At 51.4% G+C, this 22,955-nt stretch overlaps 1 protein-coding gene across 1 annotated transcript in view; it reads left to right on the top strand.

Annotated features, from left to right (window-relative positions):
• The first annotated feature begins 604 nt into the window (after nucleotides 1-604).
• Nucleotides 605-22,955, top strand: part of MBP (myelin basic protein) — an 80,343-nt gene continuing 57,992 nt past the window's right edge. The window contains exons 1-2 of the mRNA XM_028139327.2: nucleotides 605-662; nucleotides 20,227-20,301. Of these exons, the coding sequence (XP_027995128.1) occupies nucleotides 20,251-20,301 (51 nt within the window). The 5' untranslated portion in view covers nucleotides 605-662; nucleotides 20,227-20,250. The remainder of the gene's footprint in view (nucleotides 663-20,226; nucleotides 20,302-22,955) is intronic.

The raw sequence follows: 22,955 nt of genomic DNA, 5'->3' as shown, positions 1-22,955 counted from the left end.
ATCACACCTGCCGCCTGGAGGGAACCCTGTGCTCTCCAGCCCAGACCTGCCTGTGGTTGAAGGTCCTAGCAGAGCTAATCCCTCAGTGTCCCCAAGGGTCAGACGACTCTTCAGACCCGGACCCCGAGCACTGAAGACCTGGCACTGGACCCTGATGAGCAATGGATTTGGACCAGCTGCCCTCACTCTGGGCCTGAGTCTCCTGCTGCGAGGTGCAGTGAGGAGGTGCTCTCTGGGGTTTCATAGGTTGAGGCACAGCAGGTCGGCGGGGCGCACTCCGGCCCCGCCCTCCCAGGCTGACCTGCCCGGGTCCTCGCGGGTCCCAGGCTCCCTGTGGCCAGGCCATCCCGAGGTCATCCCCTGGGCCCTCCTGTCTCCCTCTGCGCCCGCCCGCGGGGCAGGAGGTGGGGCTCAGGGGTGTTTACCTGGCAGAAGGAAGCCCAGGAGGGAGGCGGGGAGGGCGGGGTGCGCGCCGGCCTCGGAGCTGCGCCTTCAGTCTCTGCCGAGCACCGCCGAGAACGAGCCTCCGGCCCTGGCGGCCCGCGTCCCCGACCCGGAAGGCGGCGCCAAAGGCCCGGGGACCCCGCGCTTGGGGCCCGGGCAGGGAGGAGGCGGCCTGGACCCCGCGGAGCCCTCGGCCTGGGAGCGGCGAGCGTAGCGAGGTGGGTGACCTCCTGGGGGCGGCGGCGCTTTGTCTCCGCGCTCTGGTAGCGGGGGGCGCGGACGCACGGCGGGGCCCAGAGCGGGGCGGGGGGCGCGGGGCTCGGGGTGGGAGGAGGCCCGGGTGGAAGGAGGCCCAGGGTGGGGGCTGTCTTTGCTCTGGACTAGGGTCCCTTCCGGGCCGCGTGCGGGGACCCCGTGGCGGGCGCGCAGATGGCAGGGCAGGTGGGGCAGGTGGCGGCCAGTGGGCTCCCTGCGCTTGACGGGCGCGGGTGTTGAGCGGGTCTGGAGTCGGCGGGTTCCCGGGTGGTCTCTGGCCCAGCTCCCGGTCGGGGTCACGGAGGAGCGCTCGGCTGGGGGTGGCGGTGTAGGGGTGGGAGGTGACCCAGGCCGGAGTGGCCACACTGGGCGGCGCGGAGACGTTCATTGAGGAGCTGAGAGGAAGGCTGGGGTCCCTAGGAGCGTAAAGTGCCTCCTAATTCCTCACCTGGAGCCGCGCGGACCACCCTTCCCCCGCACCCCCAGGGGAGCCCTAGCTTCCCTTTGTGCTCAGAGGTGGGGAGAAGCGACTGGCCCCGCTTCCGCCTTTGCTGGGCCGATCCAGCCCGCAGCGCTGCTTACCGCCGCCGGCTTCCACTTTCGCCCACCTGCGCCCACTTGCTGACGCGGGCCCTCCTGGGCGGGAAGCCTCCCTGAGCCCCACAGGCCAGGAGGGGAGCCCCGAAGGTATTTCTCTTGGAATCAGCAGCATTTGAACATGTTGTGTCTGCAGTCATGCCCCGAGCCCAGGTGGCTCTAGGTGGTGGGGTGCTGGGGGCAGCGCCTAGTGTCCCTGAGGGTCTACTTTCTTCGGCTTCCGAGGAAGCGGTGGGGGTTGTGAAAAGGGTTCGGTTTCTTTGGAGACCTGGGTAGGACGCTGGCAGGAAATGGGTGCACCCCGGTTCCTGGTTCTCTGTTCCGCAGTTGAAAGACATGAGAATCAATACCATGTGTTCCCTTGATCTCTGCACCCACGGAAGTCACTGGCACAGCTGGGGGGGGGGGGGGGGGGCGGGGTGGGGGCAGGCGGGGGGCTGTACTGGCAGCTGACACCCACACCGGTTTCAAAAGAAAGGAACTTTATGGGTCCCTCTATTTAAAACCTGTGGTTTGGGGAGAAGATTACAGCCTGCCAAAGTCAGGGAGACTTGTACAGAACAGTAGCCCAAAGGTCAGGGCCACCCTGATCCCTAATCCGCTCAATCCTGCACCCAGGCTCCCTGGCAGCTACCTGGGAGCCTCTGGGCCCAGGTGTGCAGAGCTGGGGAGCTGGCAAGGGGCAGCTCTTCCCCAAGGATGGGCCGAAGGACCCAGGAGGAGGCCGCAGCCTAATAGCTATGTTTCTACCAGCCAAGGCACAGTGCCCATCAGCAGTTTTATTTTAAGTGCGGTAAACAAAAACCTGAAGGGAGAGACTCCAGTTAAAATGTATTGTAAAACGTGGTTAACAGTCACTCCCAAGGATGTAACGGTTCTGAAACAACTACTTTCATTAACTTGGGGTTAAGCAAAAGCTATTTGGTTCACATCCACTTAGAAAATCTCTCTAAAGTATCACCTTTCTGCCCAAAGGCGAGGACGCGCAAGGCAAGCTTCCTGTTCGGTGATTTGGCTTGTAATGCCCAGTCGTGGTTTTGAACGGTGGGTGGGTCCATGAGGACACCGAGCTGGAAAACCTTTCTGGTACCTGTCCTGTTTCTGTCTGGATTTTTAACTCTTCATCGAAGGTCATTTCGTTGGCTTTTTCCTTTCTCTCTGGATTCTTTAAAAATTTGACACAAAGTTAGCAACTGTCTGGCTGCCTTTCTACCCAGGTATCTAGGCAGCACTTACTGCCCAGGCTCCTCGGGGAGCCACAGACCACCTCGTCACAGCTGTGACTGCCCCAGGATGCTCTCCTCTGATATAATGACTCTCCTACACCCTGGTTTCTGCTGAGTAAACCAAGGCACAGAGACACGGGGGGCACCCGAGGCTCAGTTCCAGGAGCCCGTCACCAGCCTGGGTTGCCGCCCTGCGCGGCCTTGGTGAATAGGACAGCTCAGGAACCTTACAGAGCTGGCTTCCTCTTCTCCTTCTTCTTAAAATTCCACCATGAGTGAGTAACCACGCCCAAAACCATGCTTCCTCTTCAGGATGATTTGACTGTATTGGTGCTGCACGTGTCTTTGTTAGTCATCCTCTCCTTGCCTTCCTCACTTGTCATTCCTGAGAGAAGAAAGTATTCGGAAGACGTAGTGTGATTTCTATTAAGTAGTCATCCAGCAGTCAGATGCTTCTGTTGGTCCAAAAGGCACCCTGAAAGAAGCTGAAACCAGCTGAACTTGGGGGCTTGGAGATGGTTTTACACCACAGTGAACGCACCAGGATGCCCTGTGCTCCAGCCACGCAGAGAGCCAAACAGCTGGCCTTTCTCCTGAGCAGACTCCCAATCTCCGCCCGAGTGTGTAGTGGTCCAGCTAAACCAGAGACACAGAGCCAGGAGGAGATGCATAGCAGTGACCTATTGCAAGAACAGGGCTGGGGAGGTGACCAGAAGGGCGGGAGGCTGGAGCTCTCAGCGTGCGCCAAAGCTGCCTCTGCAGAATCGCCCTCATGCTCCAGCCAGATAACTCGTATTCTGAAGCCATTAGGAATGTCTCAGGGTCGGTCATTGTTAAAAATTAAAAAATGTGGATCTGTAGGCTATTTTACTCTGGATTCTGTGACCACCAATGAGTAGGTGTGAGGCTCTATTCTAAAAACTAGATAATTAGAGGACAGGGACAAACAGACATGGGTGGGGCCTCTGGGATATATAAAAAAAAATCTAAAACTCAGTAACATGAAACAAGCCATGCAATAGAAAAAGATGCGAGAGGACAGCTGGCCTGGAGGAGAAAACCCAGCCAGGCTAATAAAATATGCTGAGGTGTTTTATCCACATGTTATCAGGGAATTGAAAATCACATCAATGGGAGAATTTTTCATATCCATTGTACTGGTGAACACTGTTGAATTCTGACTCACGTTGTTATGAGTAGGAGGGTGAAAAAGAACAGACACTTTAGAGAAGGATCTGGAAAAGTTGGAGATGAATGTGTCCTATGGCCAGAAAAGATGGTTACCCCCTATGACCCTGGGGTCTCATTGGGGAGAATCTGGTCTCTGTGTGTGACATACATACACAGGATGCTCATGGAAGCCATTTCTAAAAACTTTATTTTGAGATAATTGTAAGAAATTGTAAGAAATCATACAGAAAGATCCGTATTCCCTTCATAACATCATGCAAAACTATAAAACAATATCACAACCAGGAAATGAACATTGATACAATCTGTCAACCTTACTGAGGTTTCAGGTTTCACCAGGGTGCATGTGGCGGGGGGAGGGGGTGCGTGTGTGCTCAAAGTTCTGTGTAACCTTATCACATATGTGGAATTGTGGGACCATCCGCAGTCACATATGACAGTTTCATCACAGGGTTCCTCATGTGGTCCTTTAAAAACACAGTCATCTTCCCCCTTCTCCCTCCCTGAGCCCTTGGCATGCACTCATCTGTTCCCCATTTTCCATAATTTCATCATTTTGAGAATGCTATCCAAGTGAAACCTTACAATGTGGAACCTTTTCAGATTGGCATGTTTTCATTAAATACAATTCTCTTGAGTGTATCTATAGCTCATTCTTTTTCATTGCTGAGTAGTATTCCCTGGTACAAATGGACCACCACCCATGCCATTCATGGGTACATCTTAGAATAGAACCCCTTACTATTCTTCTAACACCCACAGGGTCTATAGTAGGAGCCTCAATAGAGGTGATTTTTGTGTCTTCTTCTTTTTTATGTCAGTTCTGCTGGAGAATGATCAATTTTATTGATGTTTTTCCTAAGAACTAGCTTTTTGTTTCATTGATTTTTCTGTTTTCATTTTCATTGGTTTCTATGCTTATCTTCATTATTTCTTTCTTTCTACTGTCTTTGGGTATATTTAACTCTTCTTTCTTAGTTTCTTAAGTTAGAACTTAGATTATCAATTTGAGACTTTTTCTCTTTTCTGATGTAATCATTTAGTGCTATAAATTTCCCTCTCAGTACTCCCTTAGCTATGCCTACATATTTTAATGAATAAAGATTTTGATACTAAAAAAGAGAGAGAGACAAATGGCCCATGAGTAGGGTTATGGGTATATACTATGATGTAGTCATAGGAGTTAAACTAAATTAACCAGAACTTCAGGTATCTACATAGCTCAAGTTCAAAGTAACAATGTTGAATGGGAAACATCACATTGCTAATGAATAAATATGGTATGTATATTTCTTGGAAAAAATTACATCTTCTTATATAATAGAAGGCTAATATGCAAATTGTCCCCTTGACCAGGTGTTCAACGAAGGGGCGGCCAGCCAGACCCCCATTCAGCCCCCCCCCACTCCAATTAGGGGTGGGGCTGGCTGGCCAACTGACGGGGACCCCTCCCCCAAGCCAGCTCCACCCCTGATTGGCCCCACCCGTGCACAAATTCGTGCACTGGGCCTCTAGTATATATATAAAAGGCTAATATGCTAATTGTCCCTCCAACCATTTGTCCAGTCGCTATGATGCACACTGACCTCCAGGGGAAAGACATTCCAACTGGTAGGTTATCTTGCTGCTGAGGTCTGGCTGATCAGGACTGGGCGAGATGGGCCAGACACACCCTGGAGCCCTTCTGCGGTCATTCCCCAGCCCCGATCATGCACCAGTGGGGTCCCTCAGCCTGGCCTGTGCCCTCTCACGATCTGAGACTCCTTGGGGGATGTTGGAGAGCCGGTTTTGGCCCTATCCCCACAGGCCAGGCCGAGGGACCCCATCAGTGCATGAATCCATGCACTGGGCCTCTAGTAAATACATAAAAGAACACTGTGTTGTGATTACATGCATGTGTAATAAATATAGAAATCCAGCAAGGCAGGGCTGTCCACCAACCTGAATTACGACATTACCTCAATTAGCATGCTGTTGAAGCCAGTGCATTTCATAACACGAAACAAATGGCTCTTGCAACCATGTTTGCATTTTACAAGTTTCAGTCCACACCAAGGAGAAGCCTTATATCCTCAGGAAAAGCAGCCGGGGGGCTCTGACCAGATCGCATTTCCTGTGAGAAAGCTTCGGCTTCAGCCTCAGAGAAACTCCCCCACACACTGACGGTATCACCCTCTGTCACCACTGATCAGCCACTGACCCAGTTTCAAAATCAGTGTCGTTCTGATGAGGTGTGTCCTATCACAGCAAGAGAACTGCTTCCCCTTCACTTTCCTGATGGCCCTTGTTCACTGCTTGCACCATGCTGGCAGTGGCCCCAAACTTTAGGAATCAGATGACATGGATGACCCCACCGACATGAGATCCCTGGCCCCAGGCTCAGTCCTGCCCACCCCTCCAGTCAGTGCTGCCCTGCGGGCAGGAGCACAGGCAGCTGCTGGGATGGCTCCTCCCACAGAGCTCACCCAGACACACCAGGCCACGGCCACATCACCCGCCAACCTAAACAGAGAGAGAAACTCTCAACGCTATCCCTGCTGCATCTGGAGTCTGATCTGGAAACCGAGAGGCAACACACACCACACACTCACTGAGTCAGTCATGCTGCCAGCAGGGGAGGAGCTGGCTGGGAGGCAAGAGCAGGCTCCCACCAAAGCATTAGCAGAGGCACCTGCCTGGACCTAGGTCTTCTCACCAGGCTATGGGGCAGGGTTGGCGCTAATGTTCCCCTGGGGGTTTGCCAGTCACGTGCATACATTTAACCCAGAATTCTTATTCAGTGCAGTCCTAGGCCCCTGTCTCGGCCACACCACACCACAGTCTCAGGGATCGGGCCCAGGAGTATGTATTTAAAGGAGCTCCCAAGAAGTTCTTTATGCTTCCTGATACTCTGGCTCTACGTTAGAAGGAATGACTCATGGAAAATAAAGTTCTATGCTGACGATATATTTTCACTTATATGCTTATTTTTGATGCTTTCCCCACAGTTAGAGAATAACATTTTTCCTCCTGCCTTGTGCATGCCAGCATATCTAATGAGGAATATTTATGGACACTCATGCTCTTCATCTGGTTTCTCGCATAGTTGGAACCCAACATTTTTTGCTAAACTAGGAAAGCAAGAAGTGCAGAGCTATGTTGCAGGCTTCCGAAATAGAGCAAACGCCTGGTTACTTTTTAAAACCTCGCTGCCCGTGTGGTGTGCCGTGCCATGCGTGTCTAAGGACGTGGAGATAAAGTAGATGGAGTTCTTGCCCTGAAAGTGCTTTAGAGCGTGAGGAGGGGACTTGGAGGGCCACAGTTTCCCAGGGGGTGGACCAGTTTCCCAAGGCAGAATATTTCTAAGTGCCCTGGGATGTGTGCGACCAAACTCCACAGGGCTTTGAGGAGGGGCTGCACTGGAGGAGGGACGGAGGCTCCCTGGCTGTTTGGAATCCACGCTGGGCTGCAAAGTCTCTTCTGCCCTGAACACAGCTACCCACAGCCGCCTGCCTGTCCCTGGCCTGCCTGGGTGTTGATCCTCAGGACTGCTTCCCAAAGTCCCATTCATGGAGGGGCTGCTCCCTCACTTCCCTTCCCGATGTCTGCCTTCCCGCACAGTTTGCAGCACCAGAGACTCTCCCCTTAGTTTCGGGACCTTTTTGTGTACAAGGGGCTGAAATGGTCCACAGCGCGCTCAGTGCTGGGAAAGTGAACACGCGTCTCTCTGTTGTGTCTCTGCTTTGCCCAGTGCTCGCAGGTGGCACATCCACCATGGGAGGTCGGTGAGAAAGTTAATGCACGCATCTCCCTCATGTGCCTCTGCTTCGTGCGCAGGACTCACACCTGCGGCATCCACGCATCCAAGGTGGGGTGGGCGGTCCTCATGTTCTAATGTGCATCCCCCGATGGCTGCCCAGGAGATCTGGGCTCCTCAGAGGTGCTCTGCCGAATCTGTGCCTCACCCAGAGAAGAACGTAGGTCCTGGCCTATCAGCTGACTGAGTTGCCTCACAAGACCAGATAGAGTAGAGCAGGAATTTAACAAAATAAACAAAAATGATTCTCATATTTTAGGAGCCAGTTTTCTCCCAGCGAGTGTGCAGCGGGGTGAGGATTGTGATGCTGGTTGTTTCCTCAATGTCTGAAGATGCAATAACCTTGGAATAGCCGAAACCCAGGGTTTTAGAAACAGGAGGAGAGATTGTCTCAGAGAAAGTGTCATGCATGCAGAGCTTCGATGCATCGTTTTACACCACTTGTGAGAAACCGTCAGCTCTAACCAGGAAGACGCTGATCCTTTTACTTTTGTCATTATTTTCAAACTAGAGGCCCGGTGCACGAAATTCGTGCACAGCAGGGGGGGGGTGTCCCTCAGCCCAGCCTGCACCCTCCACCCTCTCCAATTTGGGATCCCTCTCACAATCCAGGACTGCTGGCTCCCAACTGCTCGCCTGCCTGCCTTCCTGATTGCCCCTAACCGCTTCTGCCTGCCAGCCTGATCACCCCCTAACCACTCCCCTGCCAGCCTGATTGATGTCTAACTGCTCCCCTGCTGGCCTGGTCACCCCTAACTTCCCTCCCCTGCAGGCCTGGTCGCCCCCAACTTCCCTCCTCTGCCGGCTTGGTCACCCCTAACTGCCCTCCCCTGCAGGCTTGATCGCCCCCAACTTCCCTCCCTTGCAGGCCTGGTCCCTCCTAACTGCCCTTCCCTGCTGGCCATCTTGTGGTGGCCATCTTGTGTCCACATGGGGGCAGGATCTTTGACCACATGGGGGCAGCCATTTTGTGTGTTGGAGTGATGGTCAACCTGTATATTACTCTTTTATTAGATAGGATAGAGGCCTGGTGCACTGGTGGAGGCCGGCTGGTTTGCCCTGAAGGGTGTCCCAGATCAAGGTGGGGGTTCCCTTGGGGTGTGGGGCGGCCTGGGTGAGGGGCCTGTGGTGGTTTGCAGGCCGGCCACGCCCCCTAGTGACCCAAACGGATGCCCTGGTATCTGGGATTTACTTATCTCCTACAATTGAAACTTTGTAGCCTGGAGCGAAGCCAAGCCTTCTGCTTGCTCCATGGTGGCAGCCGTTTCTGTTGGGATTTATGTATCTTCTATAATTGAAACTTTGTAGCCTTAAGCGGAGGCCTGGGCTGGCCAGGGTGTGCAGAAAGCTTGGCTTCCTCCATTGCCGGGGGCAATCCTAGCCTCCTGCTCTTTCCAGCTCTGTGGCTGTGCCATTTCTGTTTGGATTTATGTATCTTCTATCATTGAAACTTTGTAGCCTTGAGTGGAGGCCTAGGCTGGCAAGGGCAGGCGGAAAGCTTTGCTTCCTCCATTGCCGGGGAAACCCAAGCCTCCCTCCTGCTCTCTGTGACCGTAGCCATCTTGGTTGGGTTTATTTGCATATTCGCTCCTGATTGGCTGGTGGGCGTGGCTGGTGGTGTAGCGGAGTGATGGTTAATTTGCATATTACTCTTTTATTAGATAGGATGTCAAAACTCATTTTTGAAGAGACAGGATTTAAACCAGACATTGAAAGAGAATCTTAGTTTTTTTAGACTGGTGGTTGGATGCTGTTACATGAAGAGAGGGAGTCCCGGAGGTGTGCAGACCTTGCAGGTGGCCTCCTGCAAAAGCACGGGAATGACATGTGCATCACGTTGAGAGATATGTATAAGACATATACACTGAATGGCCAGATTATTATGATCTCTGAATGCATAATAATCTGGCCACTCAGTGTATATCCTATATAATAAAAAGCTAATATGCAAATTGTCCCCTTGACCAAGAGTTCGACCAGCAGGCAGGCCGGCCAACCTCCCATGTCCCCTCCCCCTGGCCATATATATACTGAGTGGCCAGATTATTATGCATTCAGAGATCATAATAATCTGGCCACTCAGGGTACATGTCTTATACATGTATATTTACACAGGGTTAGCAATACCAAGTAAAGTGTGCTAGGAACTTAAAATAAAAGTTAATATGGAGGGAGATTAAAACCTGTTCAAAATGTCACCCCATTATAAAAAACAAAACACTGTACTGGTATTTGTGCGTGAACATAGGAAAGGCCCCTGGCGGTGATTTTGTGGAGCTAACATGATATCGTCGTCTCACTGAGTCTAAATCTCTGAGACTTCATTTGCTTCTTGAGATGGGCTGAAGAGGAATTTGAAATGTCCCCTGGACTCCCTCCCAGAGTTTGGTTCCTGACCTTTCTCGATGGCCCACATAGCGACCACAGTACCTGTGGTCCAGGGGACAGGAGACGGATGGTTCTGCTGGTGGACTCCCAGCATCTTCCCCATCCTTTCCTTAGACTGACCTTCCTGGTCACTGTCTTGGGGCTCTCTGCCCATGGCTGGCGTGGTGGGTTTCCTGACAACTTACGGACTTTTGGGGTAACATATTATGGACACCCAGGGAGGGCGGGTATGAAAGTAGGCAGAGAGGAGAGAGGCGGGATTCATTCATTCCTCAAAGCAGGGGAAGCCCACACCCAAACTGGTGCCTGTGGGGCTTCAAGGAAGGGAGAAAGGGAGGGAGGGGAGGGAGGAAGGGAGGAAGGAAGAAAGGGAGGGGGAGGAAGGAGGGAAGGAGGGAAGGAAGGTGGGAAGGAAGGAAGGTAGGGAAGGTGGGAAGGAAGGAAGGTAGGAAGGAAGGAAGGAAGGAAGGAAGGAAGGAAGGAAGGAAGGAAGAAGGAAGGGAGGGAAGGAAAGCAAGCAGCCAGCTCAGGCCTCTGTGCAGCGCCAGCGTGGGCCTGTCTCTCCTGAGTATACCTGTCTGCACAGGTAACCAGGCTGGTAACCAGGTAACCAAGCTGCTCCCTCCTGGAGGCCGTGTCTTCACAGCAGGCTCTGTGGGCTGACCTGGTTTCAGTGTTTCTATTTTAACATTCGGAGGAAGCTCACAGTACAGGTAGTCTCTAAATTAGCACTTTGAAAAAGGTGGTAATTAGTGTGACAACCCTCCCTCTGTCTGGGTTGTTTCTACGTATTGTAACTGTATTGTAACTAGTGATGCATGTGCTGAACACTATACATGCTTATTTGGTCACAAGTCCTCCTTGACCCCTGAAGGGCAGTGTCCAGTCTCCACACTGGATCCCCTTGCTGGCCCCTTTTAGGGTTTACATACGCCCTTGACCTTGGGCACCTTGTGTGGCTATGTGGAAGGAGGGCTGCGGGTTCAGGCCTTCAAGGAACCCTGTCCGGGCTCAGGCTCCCATACCCTCTGTGTCTGCTCCTCCTGCCCTCTGCTTGGCTCCCATAGAGGATTCGGTGCAGAGCTGAGGGAGGCAGGTCTGTGTGCAGGGTCGGGAACCCTGGCTCTGCCTGTCGCCCTCTGTGCCCGACACCCCATCTATGCCCAGCCTGTTTCCACCCCAGGAGCAGCCCATGAACGGAATGGTGTGGGTGTCCCCACTTCCTCTCTGCAGTGTCCTGTGTTCCTTCTGAACAAGGGCTTCCGTTTTCAGGAGACACACTGCCCTAGCTTAGCCCCACCCCTCCTGGCTCCTGTGAGAGGCTGCAGGGACCTCCCCCAATGCTCCATGGCTGTGCTGGTCCTCACAGCCACGCTGCCCCTCTAGCTTCTCTGTTCATGCCTTGTTCTATTGGGTGTGATGCTACAATCCAAGGATCAGCTTAGTGGACTCAAAACAGGCTTGTGCAATGTGTGTGTGTGTGTGTGTGTGTGTGTGTGTGTGAGCACGTGTGTGGTTTGGGTGCAGGGAGCAGCTTCAGTGAGTCCTCTTCCAGTCACTTAAGTATTTATTGAGCACTTATGTACCAGCCACTGTAGTAGGTGCCGGAGTCCAGCCATGGACAAACCAAAGGCCCTGCTTTGTTGTCTGGGCCATTACTTCCGCTCCACCTGAGGGCAGACCAGGTTCTGGGCTCTCAGTCTATTGGGATTCGACTTCCTGTGATGCCCTGCCTCACTCTAAACCATTTCAGGCAAAAGAAGGTTAAGCTCAGCCTGGGGGCTCTCTCCTCAAAGCCACAGGCTGGACAACGCGTGTGTAGTTGTCAGGTAAGCACACACTGTAGTGAATACACTCTGCCAAGGTGTTTGCATTTTTCAAACAATATTCTTTATTTCCTATAAAAGATATAGTGGAAATACATCATTGCCTTCCGAAAGGGCACTGATCTTTCCAGGCTTTACAGAGACCACACAGAAACTGAAGGGCGTGGGAACCGCTTGAATAGATCCAGCTCAGGATGCAGGTGCATTGGCAGCCTGTGTTCATACTACACGTTAGGCACTCTAGACATTTGTCATCCCGTTGTTCATTTGAATGCCATTTTTTCAATAACAGAGTCATAGAGGAGACTTAATTTCATGGTGTATTTCTATAATGCTTCATCGTTTGTCACTCTGCCCTCGTTTTCACATTAAAGGAAAGAGGTGTGAAATCACTGGCCAACTTGGCCTTAATGTACGTTGAGTCTTCAGAGCACACCTTGAAGGTGAGATGAAGGAGAAGGTGTCCCTTTTGATGGAACTCCTTGCCTTAATAAATCAGAGGCTTAATGCATCGAGAAACCCTTTTTTTTTTTTTTTTTTTAAGAAATTAAGTGCCTTGCTCAAGCCATGCAGTCAGTCCATGGCTGACATTGAACTAGAACTATGGAGACCGTGTGTTGTCTTATCCTTACAAATACAGCCAAGACCAGGCAGACCCAGGCCCGCCCCGCCCACCAGTCACTGCCCTGTGGGCGGGGTTACCCACTCTTTCGGACCTCAGAATGGGTCACCTGTGCATGAGGGGTGAGAGGATGAAGAGGACATGCTTCTGAAACGTTCAGACAGCCCTCCAGGACGTGATGGCTGCCATCAAAGGACACCTGACTCCAAATCCAGAGTCCTTTTCATTGCATCATACTCTCTGGGGACATGCCACTGCCCTTTTCTTTAAATATAATTGTCATTTGCTAGCATCCTTTATCTTCCTATTTTTTCAAGAAGTGAGGACTCATCCAATAAACTGGTGCATGCCTCTGTGAAGACGAGGCTCCGTAGGAGGTGGGCTCTGAGCTGTGTCTCCTGCGGGCCCAGGTGGGTGGGTGATTAGAATCTGGAGATCAGATTAACAAGCCGGGGATTCAGTATCCTCTGTGGGCTGGTCAACTGGGGAGTACTTCAGTCAGACTCAGACTGTAGCTCCGTGGTCCCGGGCCACGTGCATCCCTGTGGCCTGAGCCGGCACACGTGTTCCCCACACACAGCTATGAGGAGCCATCTTGCCTGGCATTAAGGAATCTATGAGTTGTTCTGGAGGCTCTTGGGGTGCCCTTCCATCACTGGCTCTGGCCATGAGCAATGCTTGAAGTATTCACGCTTCCTCTATGACTGCTGTGGTGTCCCGGGTCACCTGGCGCACGCGGACCTGTGGCAACGGCACACGCATGGCTGCATTCCCTCTAATTACATTGTCAGTGTCCTGGGCCGGGTGGCACGCATGGGCCTGTAACAAGGCCACGCATGACTCCCTCCTTGGCTAATGAGGGACATGCCCCTGGAGGCAGGGCACAGGGGCCGGTCACAGAGGCCACGCCCGGCTGGGTTTATTCCTCCTCTGGCTCATGCCTGGTATCCTCGGGTGACTGTGAAATATTAACCAGCTGTTCCCACAGCTCCCCAGGAAGTAACATTTACCCTCCGGGGTTTCAGATAAGGAGCAAGCCAGAACGCCTGCCTACAAGAAGGGGCACGCCCTGGGTTCTCTGCCACTCACACTTGGGTCTTTCTCTGGGAAGCCCGGCCTGCCTGCCCCAGCCGCTGGGCCTCTGGATGGGATGACGGGCAGGGCAGACCTGCTATCGGGCCTGTGCACAGAGGCAGGGGGATGACAGAGTTAGGCACTAGGACTGCAGTCTCCAGCCCCCTCATCCGCCCAGGGAGGGTGTGCCCTGTGTGTGCCCAGCCAGTCCCTGCCCTGCACCAGAAAGGCCTGTCTGGACCTGACTGCGCGCACCGGAGCACACCAGCCTCCTGTGACTCCCTGGTTTTACACAGATATTTCTTCTCTCTCCTCAGAGCGGAGGAAACCTAAACAGCTCACCTTTTTGTTTATTTTATACATGAGTTCCTTGCTCTTTAAACTTGCTCTCTGGGTTTTCTTTTAAAGATTAAACACGCAACGATCTGTCTGCCCTGCCAGCTCTCTGCTCTCATCTATCACCTTTTATATCGCCTTTTAGGGGCCACAGGGTCTGTTTTACCTGCTGGGAGCGCGCAGTCACCCTCTCGAGAACCACACCCACCAGGGAAAGCTGGTCACCGGGCCCAGGATCTGCTCTGGGTGCTGGGGGGGGGGGGGGGGGAGCAGTGCTCTCCCGGGGATGCAGGGACTATCAGCTTCCCACTCTCCAGAGGGCTCACCCTGTCTTCTCTTGGTGTCCCCAAGGAGGAGAGAATGAAGCCCCTCTGGAATTGTCACACTGTCCTGTTCTGTCACTTTACTCACGTTATCCTTCTCCTGGGACACGGTCTTCATGCAGTCAGTCTGCATCCGACAGATGCTCCCTCAGGGCTCAGCACATGAGTCAGAGGTCGCAGGGGCCTCTCTAGCCTGTGAAAACGCACCATCACCTTCCCCTCACCTGTCATCCCTCCAGAATGTAGCGAGGCCGCCTCCAAAATGCAAAGACACCCTGATCAGCACGGGGTGCTCCTGCAGACAGTGCAGGTGGCTGGGGCTCATGGAAGGACCCGCGTCCACCTTTCCGCAGGTGCGACCTGAGCCTTCCCCCGTGGCCTCCCGGGACGAGAGGTGAGAGCCCTGGGTTCAGCTGGGAGGCTCTGCAGGAACCGTGGCTGCTCTGTAGCAACAACGGGACAGTCCAGGTGCCTTTACAGTCTAGTGAAAAGCAAAGACTCCACTGGCGTTAATGGCAAAGCACACGGAATAGTGAAAGCTCTGCTTTAGTGAATTTTTAAAAATCAAAGAAAGCAAACGTCCCTCCCGGGTAGATTCTGAATTCTGCCGCCACACGCACATGTTCCTTCTCTCCATGCTGGGAAGACTGGAGGATTCCCAGGGCGTGGATGCTGAGCTGGGAACTGTGGGCTCAGTGCTTCTGTGGTTTCTCACTGACCCTGCTCTGTGGCCCAGGGGACCTCAGCCCACCGCCCCTCCCCACCAATGACGTCCCTCTGGTGTTTTAACACAAGTGCATCAGAACAGAAGAAAACCTGCTCTGAAATTTTATACACAAATAATCACACCAGAGACAGATGAAGGGACAGATCGCCTGCTGGCTCTCCGCTCATTATGAAGCAATAGAGTTACTGGAAAATTTTTATCACAAGAAAGGTGAACTTTGACAGTTGAGATATACATGGGCGATGGGCGCTTTGGGGTCATAAGAGCTTCATGTCTGTCTCCTCTGCCTCGGGCCCCTTACGTACCACACAAGCCCCTCTCTAAGGGAAGACAGGCGGTTATGTTGGGGGACTGTGGTGGGCCGGTGGCTTCATCTGTCTGTCCCCTATTTAATCCTCTACAACGCCACACTGCCGAGAGGGTGAGAAAGCAGAAGCTGAGGGAAATTAAATTTGCTAAGGTCCACAGTAAATAATAATTGGGAGGCACGGAATTAACACCCACATCACTCCTTGAGTGCACTTTTCACCAGCTGTCTCTGTGAGATCTTAGGCGGAGCATGAAGAAAGCCGGTTTTCATTATAAAACTGTGTGTGCACGCACAGGTGTTCATGAGGAGAAGGTCCTTGTAACTCGTATTTTCTCAAGGATACTTGTGAGAGGAGAGCCCTACTGCTCTCACTGTGTTGACAGTTTAGAAATGTGTGCTATCTTAGACTTGCCTCCTCAGATAAGTTCATAACATCCGACGGACCCCAATTTTTAACTGAAATGTTTTCCTAGAGGCATTGTTATTCTCTTGCTTGGTTCAGCCTTCTCAGCGTCAGTTTCTCAACTGTAAAATGGGAATAAAGCTTACAGGGTTATTCCTATAGTTACATCACTGTAATATCAATCCTGCATCTCCATTGAAACATTCACTTTAGGAGTGCTTTCTTGAACATGGACTAAAAAAAAAAAAAATTGTCCAACCAACAGCATCTTATGAAACTGAAGCCAAAAGAGCCATAAGTCTATAAAGATTATACAACTGTGGTGCATTTCCTACAACATGGGCATAAAGACAACTAGACAAGTTGATTAGAAATGAGCCCAGACGTACAGTAACATGCAGATAACAGACCACCCCACCCCACCCTGGGTCCCACCTCACTGTGCCTAGAGTTTCTGTTTATCTCCTCACATTGGGGGAGGTTTGGGGAGACAGGAAAGATGCTTGGGGACCACATCTATGAAGCCAGCCCTCTAGAAAGACTTGAACTGAAACCTCTATTTCACAATAAACTAATTGAAACAAAAAGTTTTCACAATAATCCCATTTCCTGTAAAAATGCACTCAAGGGCCCTGCAGAAATAGCCAGTTTAGCATTTTAATATTGGAAGGTGTCTCTGAAGGTTGGGGAATGGCTGTCTCTTTACTCACTGCCCGTTCTCAGTATAGTCTTTTATGTAATTTTTAAAATTTTTCAATTACAGTTGGTACACAATATTATATCAGTTTCAGGTCTGCTACATAGTGATTAGGCATTTATATGCCTTAGAGAGTAATCCAGCACCCCATAAGTAGTACCTGCCTGGCCCCATCCACAGTTGTTGCAATACCATTGACTGTATTCCCGGTGCTGCACTTGAACTTGCAGAAGCTCATCACTGTGAAATGCATGGGCCGGCTGTGATGGAGCGGGAACTTGGTATGGGCTCGTTGAGTGTGGTCACTTCTGGGCTCCTCAAGGGCCACTGGCATCTTTACTCCTTTCCCTTCCCTGAACTTGGCAGTTTGAAGTGGACATACACATGTGTGGGCACCCACAGAAAGGTCCCTGTAATATGAGTGATGGTGGGTCACTGGACAGCCAGGAGCATCTGCACTGCTCACCACCCATCCTGGTGACAGACACCTGGTGGGATGAATGAGAAAGGGACCAGCCAGCACCTAGGGCCCACCCTCTCCCCAACCCTCCCCAGCTCCCACATGGATCTCATTCTCACCAGCTCAGTGAGGAAGCTTTTGTTACTTCCACTGTATAGGAAACTGAGGCTCAGACAGGTGAGTCACTTGCCCTAAGTCATGGGCAGGAACTTGGATTGGAACCCAGGTCTCAGCTGCCCTATTTGCACTTTAAAGAGTTAGAGTGATCTGTACTTGAACTTGCAGCTAGGCGCTAACATGAAGCATGTGCAGTAGAAGCATCGCAGACGGCCCATGCATTTCACAGTGATGAGCTTCTGCAAGTTCAAGTACAGCACTTTAAAGAGTTAGAACGTCCCTGGTTAAAATACCTAGAAACCGTTTCCCCGCCACGCCTCCAGCATGTCAGCTGCCCCGTGCCCAGGCGCTCACATGCACGAGGGATGTGCTGATTTCTCGGGGTCTCCACCAAGAAAATAGGCAGAAATCTCAGAGCCGTGGGAGCATAGTATAGAAATGAAGCCACACCGTTAGGTTGGATGGCTCTCCCATCAATCTTGAGGCTCCTACTGCACATGCTTCATTTTAGCTTCTAGCTGACACAAATGGTGGATGATCCTGTAAACATGGAAATTTTCGCTAATCCAGTGACTATTCGGAAATCTCATCTAGAATTGAATTTCTGCCTTAGGACAGTGTCCTGATATAACCTAAAAGTCCTTCCCACTTCCCACATGTTCATTGTTCATTATTTCACCCAAAGCTTCTGAAATTACCCAGAAATGCTTCAGAGTCAGCCTGGCTTCCATGCGGCATTCCACATGTTTACCAAGTTTTCCTCTTGCTCTCTCATTTTGATTAATTGCAACAGTGAGATGAAATGAAGATGTCCCCCATCTTCCGGCTCTTTGGTTTGCAGATGGTTCTTCTCATAGATTATAGAGCCCAGCTGCTGATGTGGAGTTCTCAGGCACAGTCACAGCGAGGGACTCGGCCTTCCCAACCCCTCCTCCCACCCGCAGTCAGACTGAGTGCAGAGTGCAGGCGACTGCCTGTCCACGCCATCTTCTCACGGCAAGGCCACCCGATGCAGGTCCAGTGCCCAGCGAGGATGCTCAGAGGCCGTCTTCCCACTGATGAGGGCCCGCCACACATCACCTGTTCACTTTGCTTTTCTTGTCTGTCTTTTCCCGCCAGCATGTAAATTGTGCGTGTAAGGCTAGACTCTACCTGCTCTAAATGGTACTCCGGTCTATTCTATTTGTGTCCAAGAGCCACGAGTTTTCTAAATGTTGATTGCAGTCCCCCCAAGGGTAGCCTAAAGTTTTGCTCTGAAATGTAAGGAGGGTTTGATCAGAGACGCTGGAAGAATGATCACTTCTCTTCCAGGAGCCAAGGAAGCGTCTGCAGCTAGATTTCGGCTGTGCTTCAGAGACCCTTCGCCCCAAAACACTCCCCCTTAGTCCACAAGTAACCCCCAAATATTCACTTGTCCTGCGTGAGCCTGGTTCCCTGGAGGAGGGAGCATTAGGTTGGGTTTACCTGATACCAGCGAGGGAAATGAAAAGATGGGGTGAGGGTCAACGGAAATGGAGACGGACGAGGCAGGGGACTGCGGATAGAGGATGTGAGCTGGAGATGCTGCCGAGGTGAAAACAAAGATGGTGGCAATGGGAGACCCCCCGAAAGTCCAAGCTGTCAACTTTAATGAAGTTAACGATTTTTCCTGTGCTTAGTTTAGAATAGACTAATTCTTATTCCTGAAACAGGGAGATAGACCCGCAAATGGTTGAGGCAATGCCATTCCATGTATTCTTTACAGATTACAAGTTCTCAATATTTGGTTAGAACCCTGAATGGAATCAAAGAGTGACAGCTACTGTCCACTCATTCATGCTCTCTGACTACAGCTTGGACCCCATGAGGACAACACAACGTCTGTCTTCCCCTTTCTGTACCCATTCCTATCAAGGAAAGGAGTATATGTACCCCAAACCTCAGTCTCTTCAATGACGTCACCAAAAAAAAAGATGTTTTTGTCTAATTTAAATAAATGGGGAAGGTAGACGGTAGACTCCCATTTCATATTGAAATGATCCGCAAAGCTGTACTTGCATTTTTAAAAGCATACACTTTAAAGCATTGTTTTTTTCATTCTCCTTGTGAAACATGAGGGATTCATATGATTCTTCAAAGCTAGTGCATTTGTCACCACTAGAACCATGTCTTTGATTTACGGGCACATTATCGCTGCTTTCATCTGAGTTGTTTGAAGTCCAGCACTTTAAAACTCTCTGCGCAGGCTCTCTCTGGAGACGTCTCCTGCCCAGCGCTCGTCTCCACCCTGTCGAGGGGGTGGCTGTGTGCTTCCTCCTGTGCCGGCTCGTGGACCCCCACACACTGGGAGGTGAACTGTCAGGTGTCCTGGCTTCTTTCTCTCCAGTCTTGAGGACTGTCCGTGTGCCCACTGAGGTCCTTCTGAAAAGAGCATCCACATCCTTCATTCGTATCGACGAGGCCCCAGGGCTGCGGCGCCTTTGGGAAAATCCAGATGCCAGCAGGCAGCTCCCTCTTTTCTGAAGAAGACAGCCTTCAGGGGACGCGCTGCCTTTCATTCAGACACGGAAATTTTAGAAACCCCGCGCCCCCCGCTCCCCATTTTTAGGAAACGATTCACATTTGTGACCTTGGAAGGAGAACTGTTCTGTGTTCCCCAGGAGGTGGGGACCCACGTGTCCTTTGTATAAAAGAATGCATCGTGGAAAACTACAGGTGTAACTGCCCGAAAAGCCCGGTCACGGCACCAGGTGGGCAGGTGTGTGGATGGAGCGTGGGGGTTAGTGCAGGTGCAGGGATGCGGTGGGACCCAAAGCGTGTTGGAATGGGTTTAGGCTAAATTATTCAGTTTTGTGCCTTTTGGGGGGGAGGGGAACAAAACCTGTGAATTTGCTGTTAGTGTTTGGGTTAGGAAATAGGAACAAGAAATACACTTTTTTTAAAAAATCCAACTTTATCTCCCCTGGAAATTCTGCAGATTCTTGGCATACTTGTCTGATAAGCCGCCGTTGGTCTGATCTTGAGGTTTCTGTGCTCACACAACTCCCTGGGCAGCGGGCACGGACTCGTTACCTTTCACTTTTGGCACCTCTCTGCATCTCAGTCGTTTCCCAACGTGGCCCCTGCCCGTGAGCTGTGACCCCCTCTGTATGGATGTGTCTGTGTAGAAACAGCCCCCGAGATCGCTGGGGATGGCCTGATCATCTTACCGATGAGGAAACACCCCGGCATGTATTTGTTACTGAACAGCGCTGAGATCGGCAGCTCCCCTATGTTCTAGCCATTTCCGTGGGACCACTAATAAGATGTTCGTTGTGTCTTGAGTTTGGGGTTTTCGTTTTCTCTCTTCGGAAAGGGATACAGCACATCTCACAGGAATGCGGTCCTGATGAAAAACAACACGGAGAATTCTAAACGTGCCAGCTTTAGGCTAATACCTTCTCTTTTTCTTTCAGCCTCTGCAGCTTCCTCGGTGCGGGATGGGGAACCACGCGGGGAAGCGGGAGATCTGCGCGGAGAAGGCCCATAAGGTAGGAATGAGGGGCTCAGAGACCCTGGGGGTGCACGTCTACCTCAGTCCTCGGAGTGGGTGCTGTGGCTCCGGGCTTTCTGCTAACACCAGTAGACTGTTACCCTCCAGCCCCCAGCAATTCCGGGGCAGCGCTCGGCCGCCGCTACAGCCGGAGCTCTGGGCCTGGACTCCAGACCACCATGGTCTCGGCCGCCCAGTGCTGGGGCCTCCGCAGCCCTTCCCACCCCCTTACTGTGGAATGTTTTCAAAATGCAGCTAGACAGGAAACGTGGAAATAAACTCCATCTGAATCCTTCTAAGCTGCCGGAATCCATCTTTGCGTTTCCAGCGCAGCCCTCGCCATTTCCCGCCTGTTTCACGGGCATCAGCTCCTCCACTTGGTTCTGATTCTTGGCTTTGGCCTGGGGTCCTGGGAGTGTCAGCAAAGAGTGGCTCCCAGCCCTCTGCCTGCTGAGCCGGCAGGTACTGTCCACGCCCACTGCTGGGACAGGAGCACCAGTGGGACTGAGACCCAGGCCCTTCCCAACCCCAAATCCAGCATCGCTGTTCTCTCCTGCCTCCCTCTCCTCCTGCACTTCCTGCTAAAACCACCTGCTGTCGCCGTAACGATGTCACAGAATGGAAAGCAGAATCACTGAGAAATGGAAATCCTTCCAGTCCCCCAGACTCCAGCCTGGAGCATCGTGTGATGGGGCCATGGTGCCTTTGAGCCCCAAATTCACCCCAAAATTGGACATTTCTGAGTTGATTGCAGTGCGTTGGCAGTTGTTGGAGACCCGTCTGTATAATTTCCATTTTCTTAGGCAAGTCCCGTAAACAAGTTTGGTTTTTTTATTTGAGAACTCAGGTAATTCGTAGGTTAATCATATAATCTATACTTAAGAGCCTAAGGAGCTGAAATGTAGAAAGCATTTCCCCACAGACATGTACTGACCTCCTCTGACACTCAGCTGCACAGAAACATCTAGACAATGAGGCGAGTTCTTAGACTGCGAGGTGCACGCAGACTTCCCATTGTACCGTACCTACAGGAGTCTCAGGTTCACTCTCTTTGCCTCCTGTTATCTCTCTGCCTATCTCTATCTCCACCTCCATCTCTCTCACACACACCCCTAAGGGGTTCCGCTCGACTTCAGTTGCAAAACAGGAGACTGTCTTTCACGAGCACCAGGTGCAGTAAAAGGGCACAGCCGTGTTCTGCCTCCCTTCCCCCTTCCCCCCCACCCCCACCCCACCCCAGGCAGACACGGCTGCAGTGGATCTGTTCTGGTGAGAATGTTCTGTCTGTGTCACTCGATGCGTAGTCATTAGACACACCTGGCAGGAAGCACATGGCGTGTGGCTGGTCCACCTGAGGAACCACACTCTCAATGCTCTTCATTTTCAATGACTTAGATTTAAATAGCTGTATGTTCAAGTGACAGCGTGGCCTCACTGGATATGCATCACCCCTAAGGTGCCCAGACCCCTGCTTTTCAAGTAAAATAAGCAGTGTGAAATCTTTAGCTGTTCTCTTCTACTTTCTGACAGTTTTAGTCTTTTTGAAAAGAGGTTTGTTGCAATGTATTTCAAAGGGAAGTAGGACGTGGTATTTGGAGAATATCCCAGGAGCGTTAACACTTCCTTCCCATGAGCCATAGGCCCTTCTCGTTTCACCGCTGGGATACAAAGCACTTGGTTCCTCTGTAAAAGGCATGGTGTCAACGTGCCTTTTAATCATTGCTTCAGTGTTTAAAAGAAAATCAACCTTGTGACTTTAAGTTTCTCTTTGTGGGTTTGCAACAACACTGTAAAGACTGGGAAACTGAGTGTGAGTGTTAAGTCACAATTCCTTCAGCGCTTGACGCAGGAGGATCGTTTCCTGAGTATCACAGGGAACCCATTTGGACGCATCTCCCCTGCATCACTGAGTTGTCATGTGACCTGGCGGGTTGTGTTGCCTGCTCCATAACAGGTTTTTCAAAATATAAAAATATTTTGAAGCTTCTATCTTCTCATAACTATAATCTGAGTTACTTGTATTGTCAGTTATGAAACCAGGGGAAGGTCTGTGGCCTGAAAAGCAAAATTTCTCCTGCAAGTGCATTTGTAGGAATATCATGTTCACACTCTTGATGAAGTGAAGAATGGATCTCATTGATCTCGCTGACCGGCGTCTATCTGCACCTGTAGGTATGAAATTCTTGAGATGCATTTGGTTGGTTATTAAAGTTCAGGTAACTGGTTTTGATGCTGGCAGAGTGGAAACAGGCTTTAGCCTGATTCAGTACTGCAGCTCCTAGAGCGAGTCGGGCAAGTTTCTGTCCGAGGCGTTCCCACTTCCATCACAGCAGTAGCAGAGCTCAGCTTTGAAGCAGCGTCTGCACAGACCAGGGACCATTCCTTCTGCAAGGCAAGTGTGTCCCTAAATTTAGAGCGAGGAAACCGAAAGGCAGGTGCAATCAGAGTTCTACAAAATTATCTTCTACTTCTTAACCTCACTGCATTGGTATACATCATTAAACCCTGTTTTTACTTAAGAAGCTTTTATTTCCACCTTCTCTGAAGTATGGAAAATGTCAGAAGATGGATAGTAGTGAAGTAAGTAATGATGGTGTCTGGCTTTGACTCTGCTAGCTGGGGGCAGGACCCTGTTCCCCACTTTACACGTGG

This window comes from Eptesicus fuscus, chromosome 12 (genome assembly GCF_027574615.1).
Source record: "Eptesicus fuscus isolate TK198812 chromosome 12, DD_ASM_mEF_20220401, whole genome shotgun sequence".
In the NCBI taxonomy this organism is placed as follows: Eukaryota; Metazoa; Chordata; class Mammalia; order Chiroptera; family Vespertilionidae; genus Eptesicus; species Eptesicus fuscus.
This window is presented reverse-complemented; position numbering and strand designations above follow the sequence as displayed.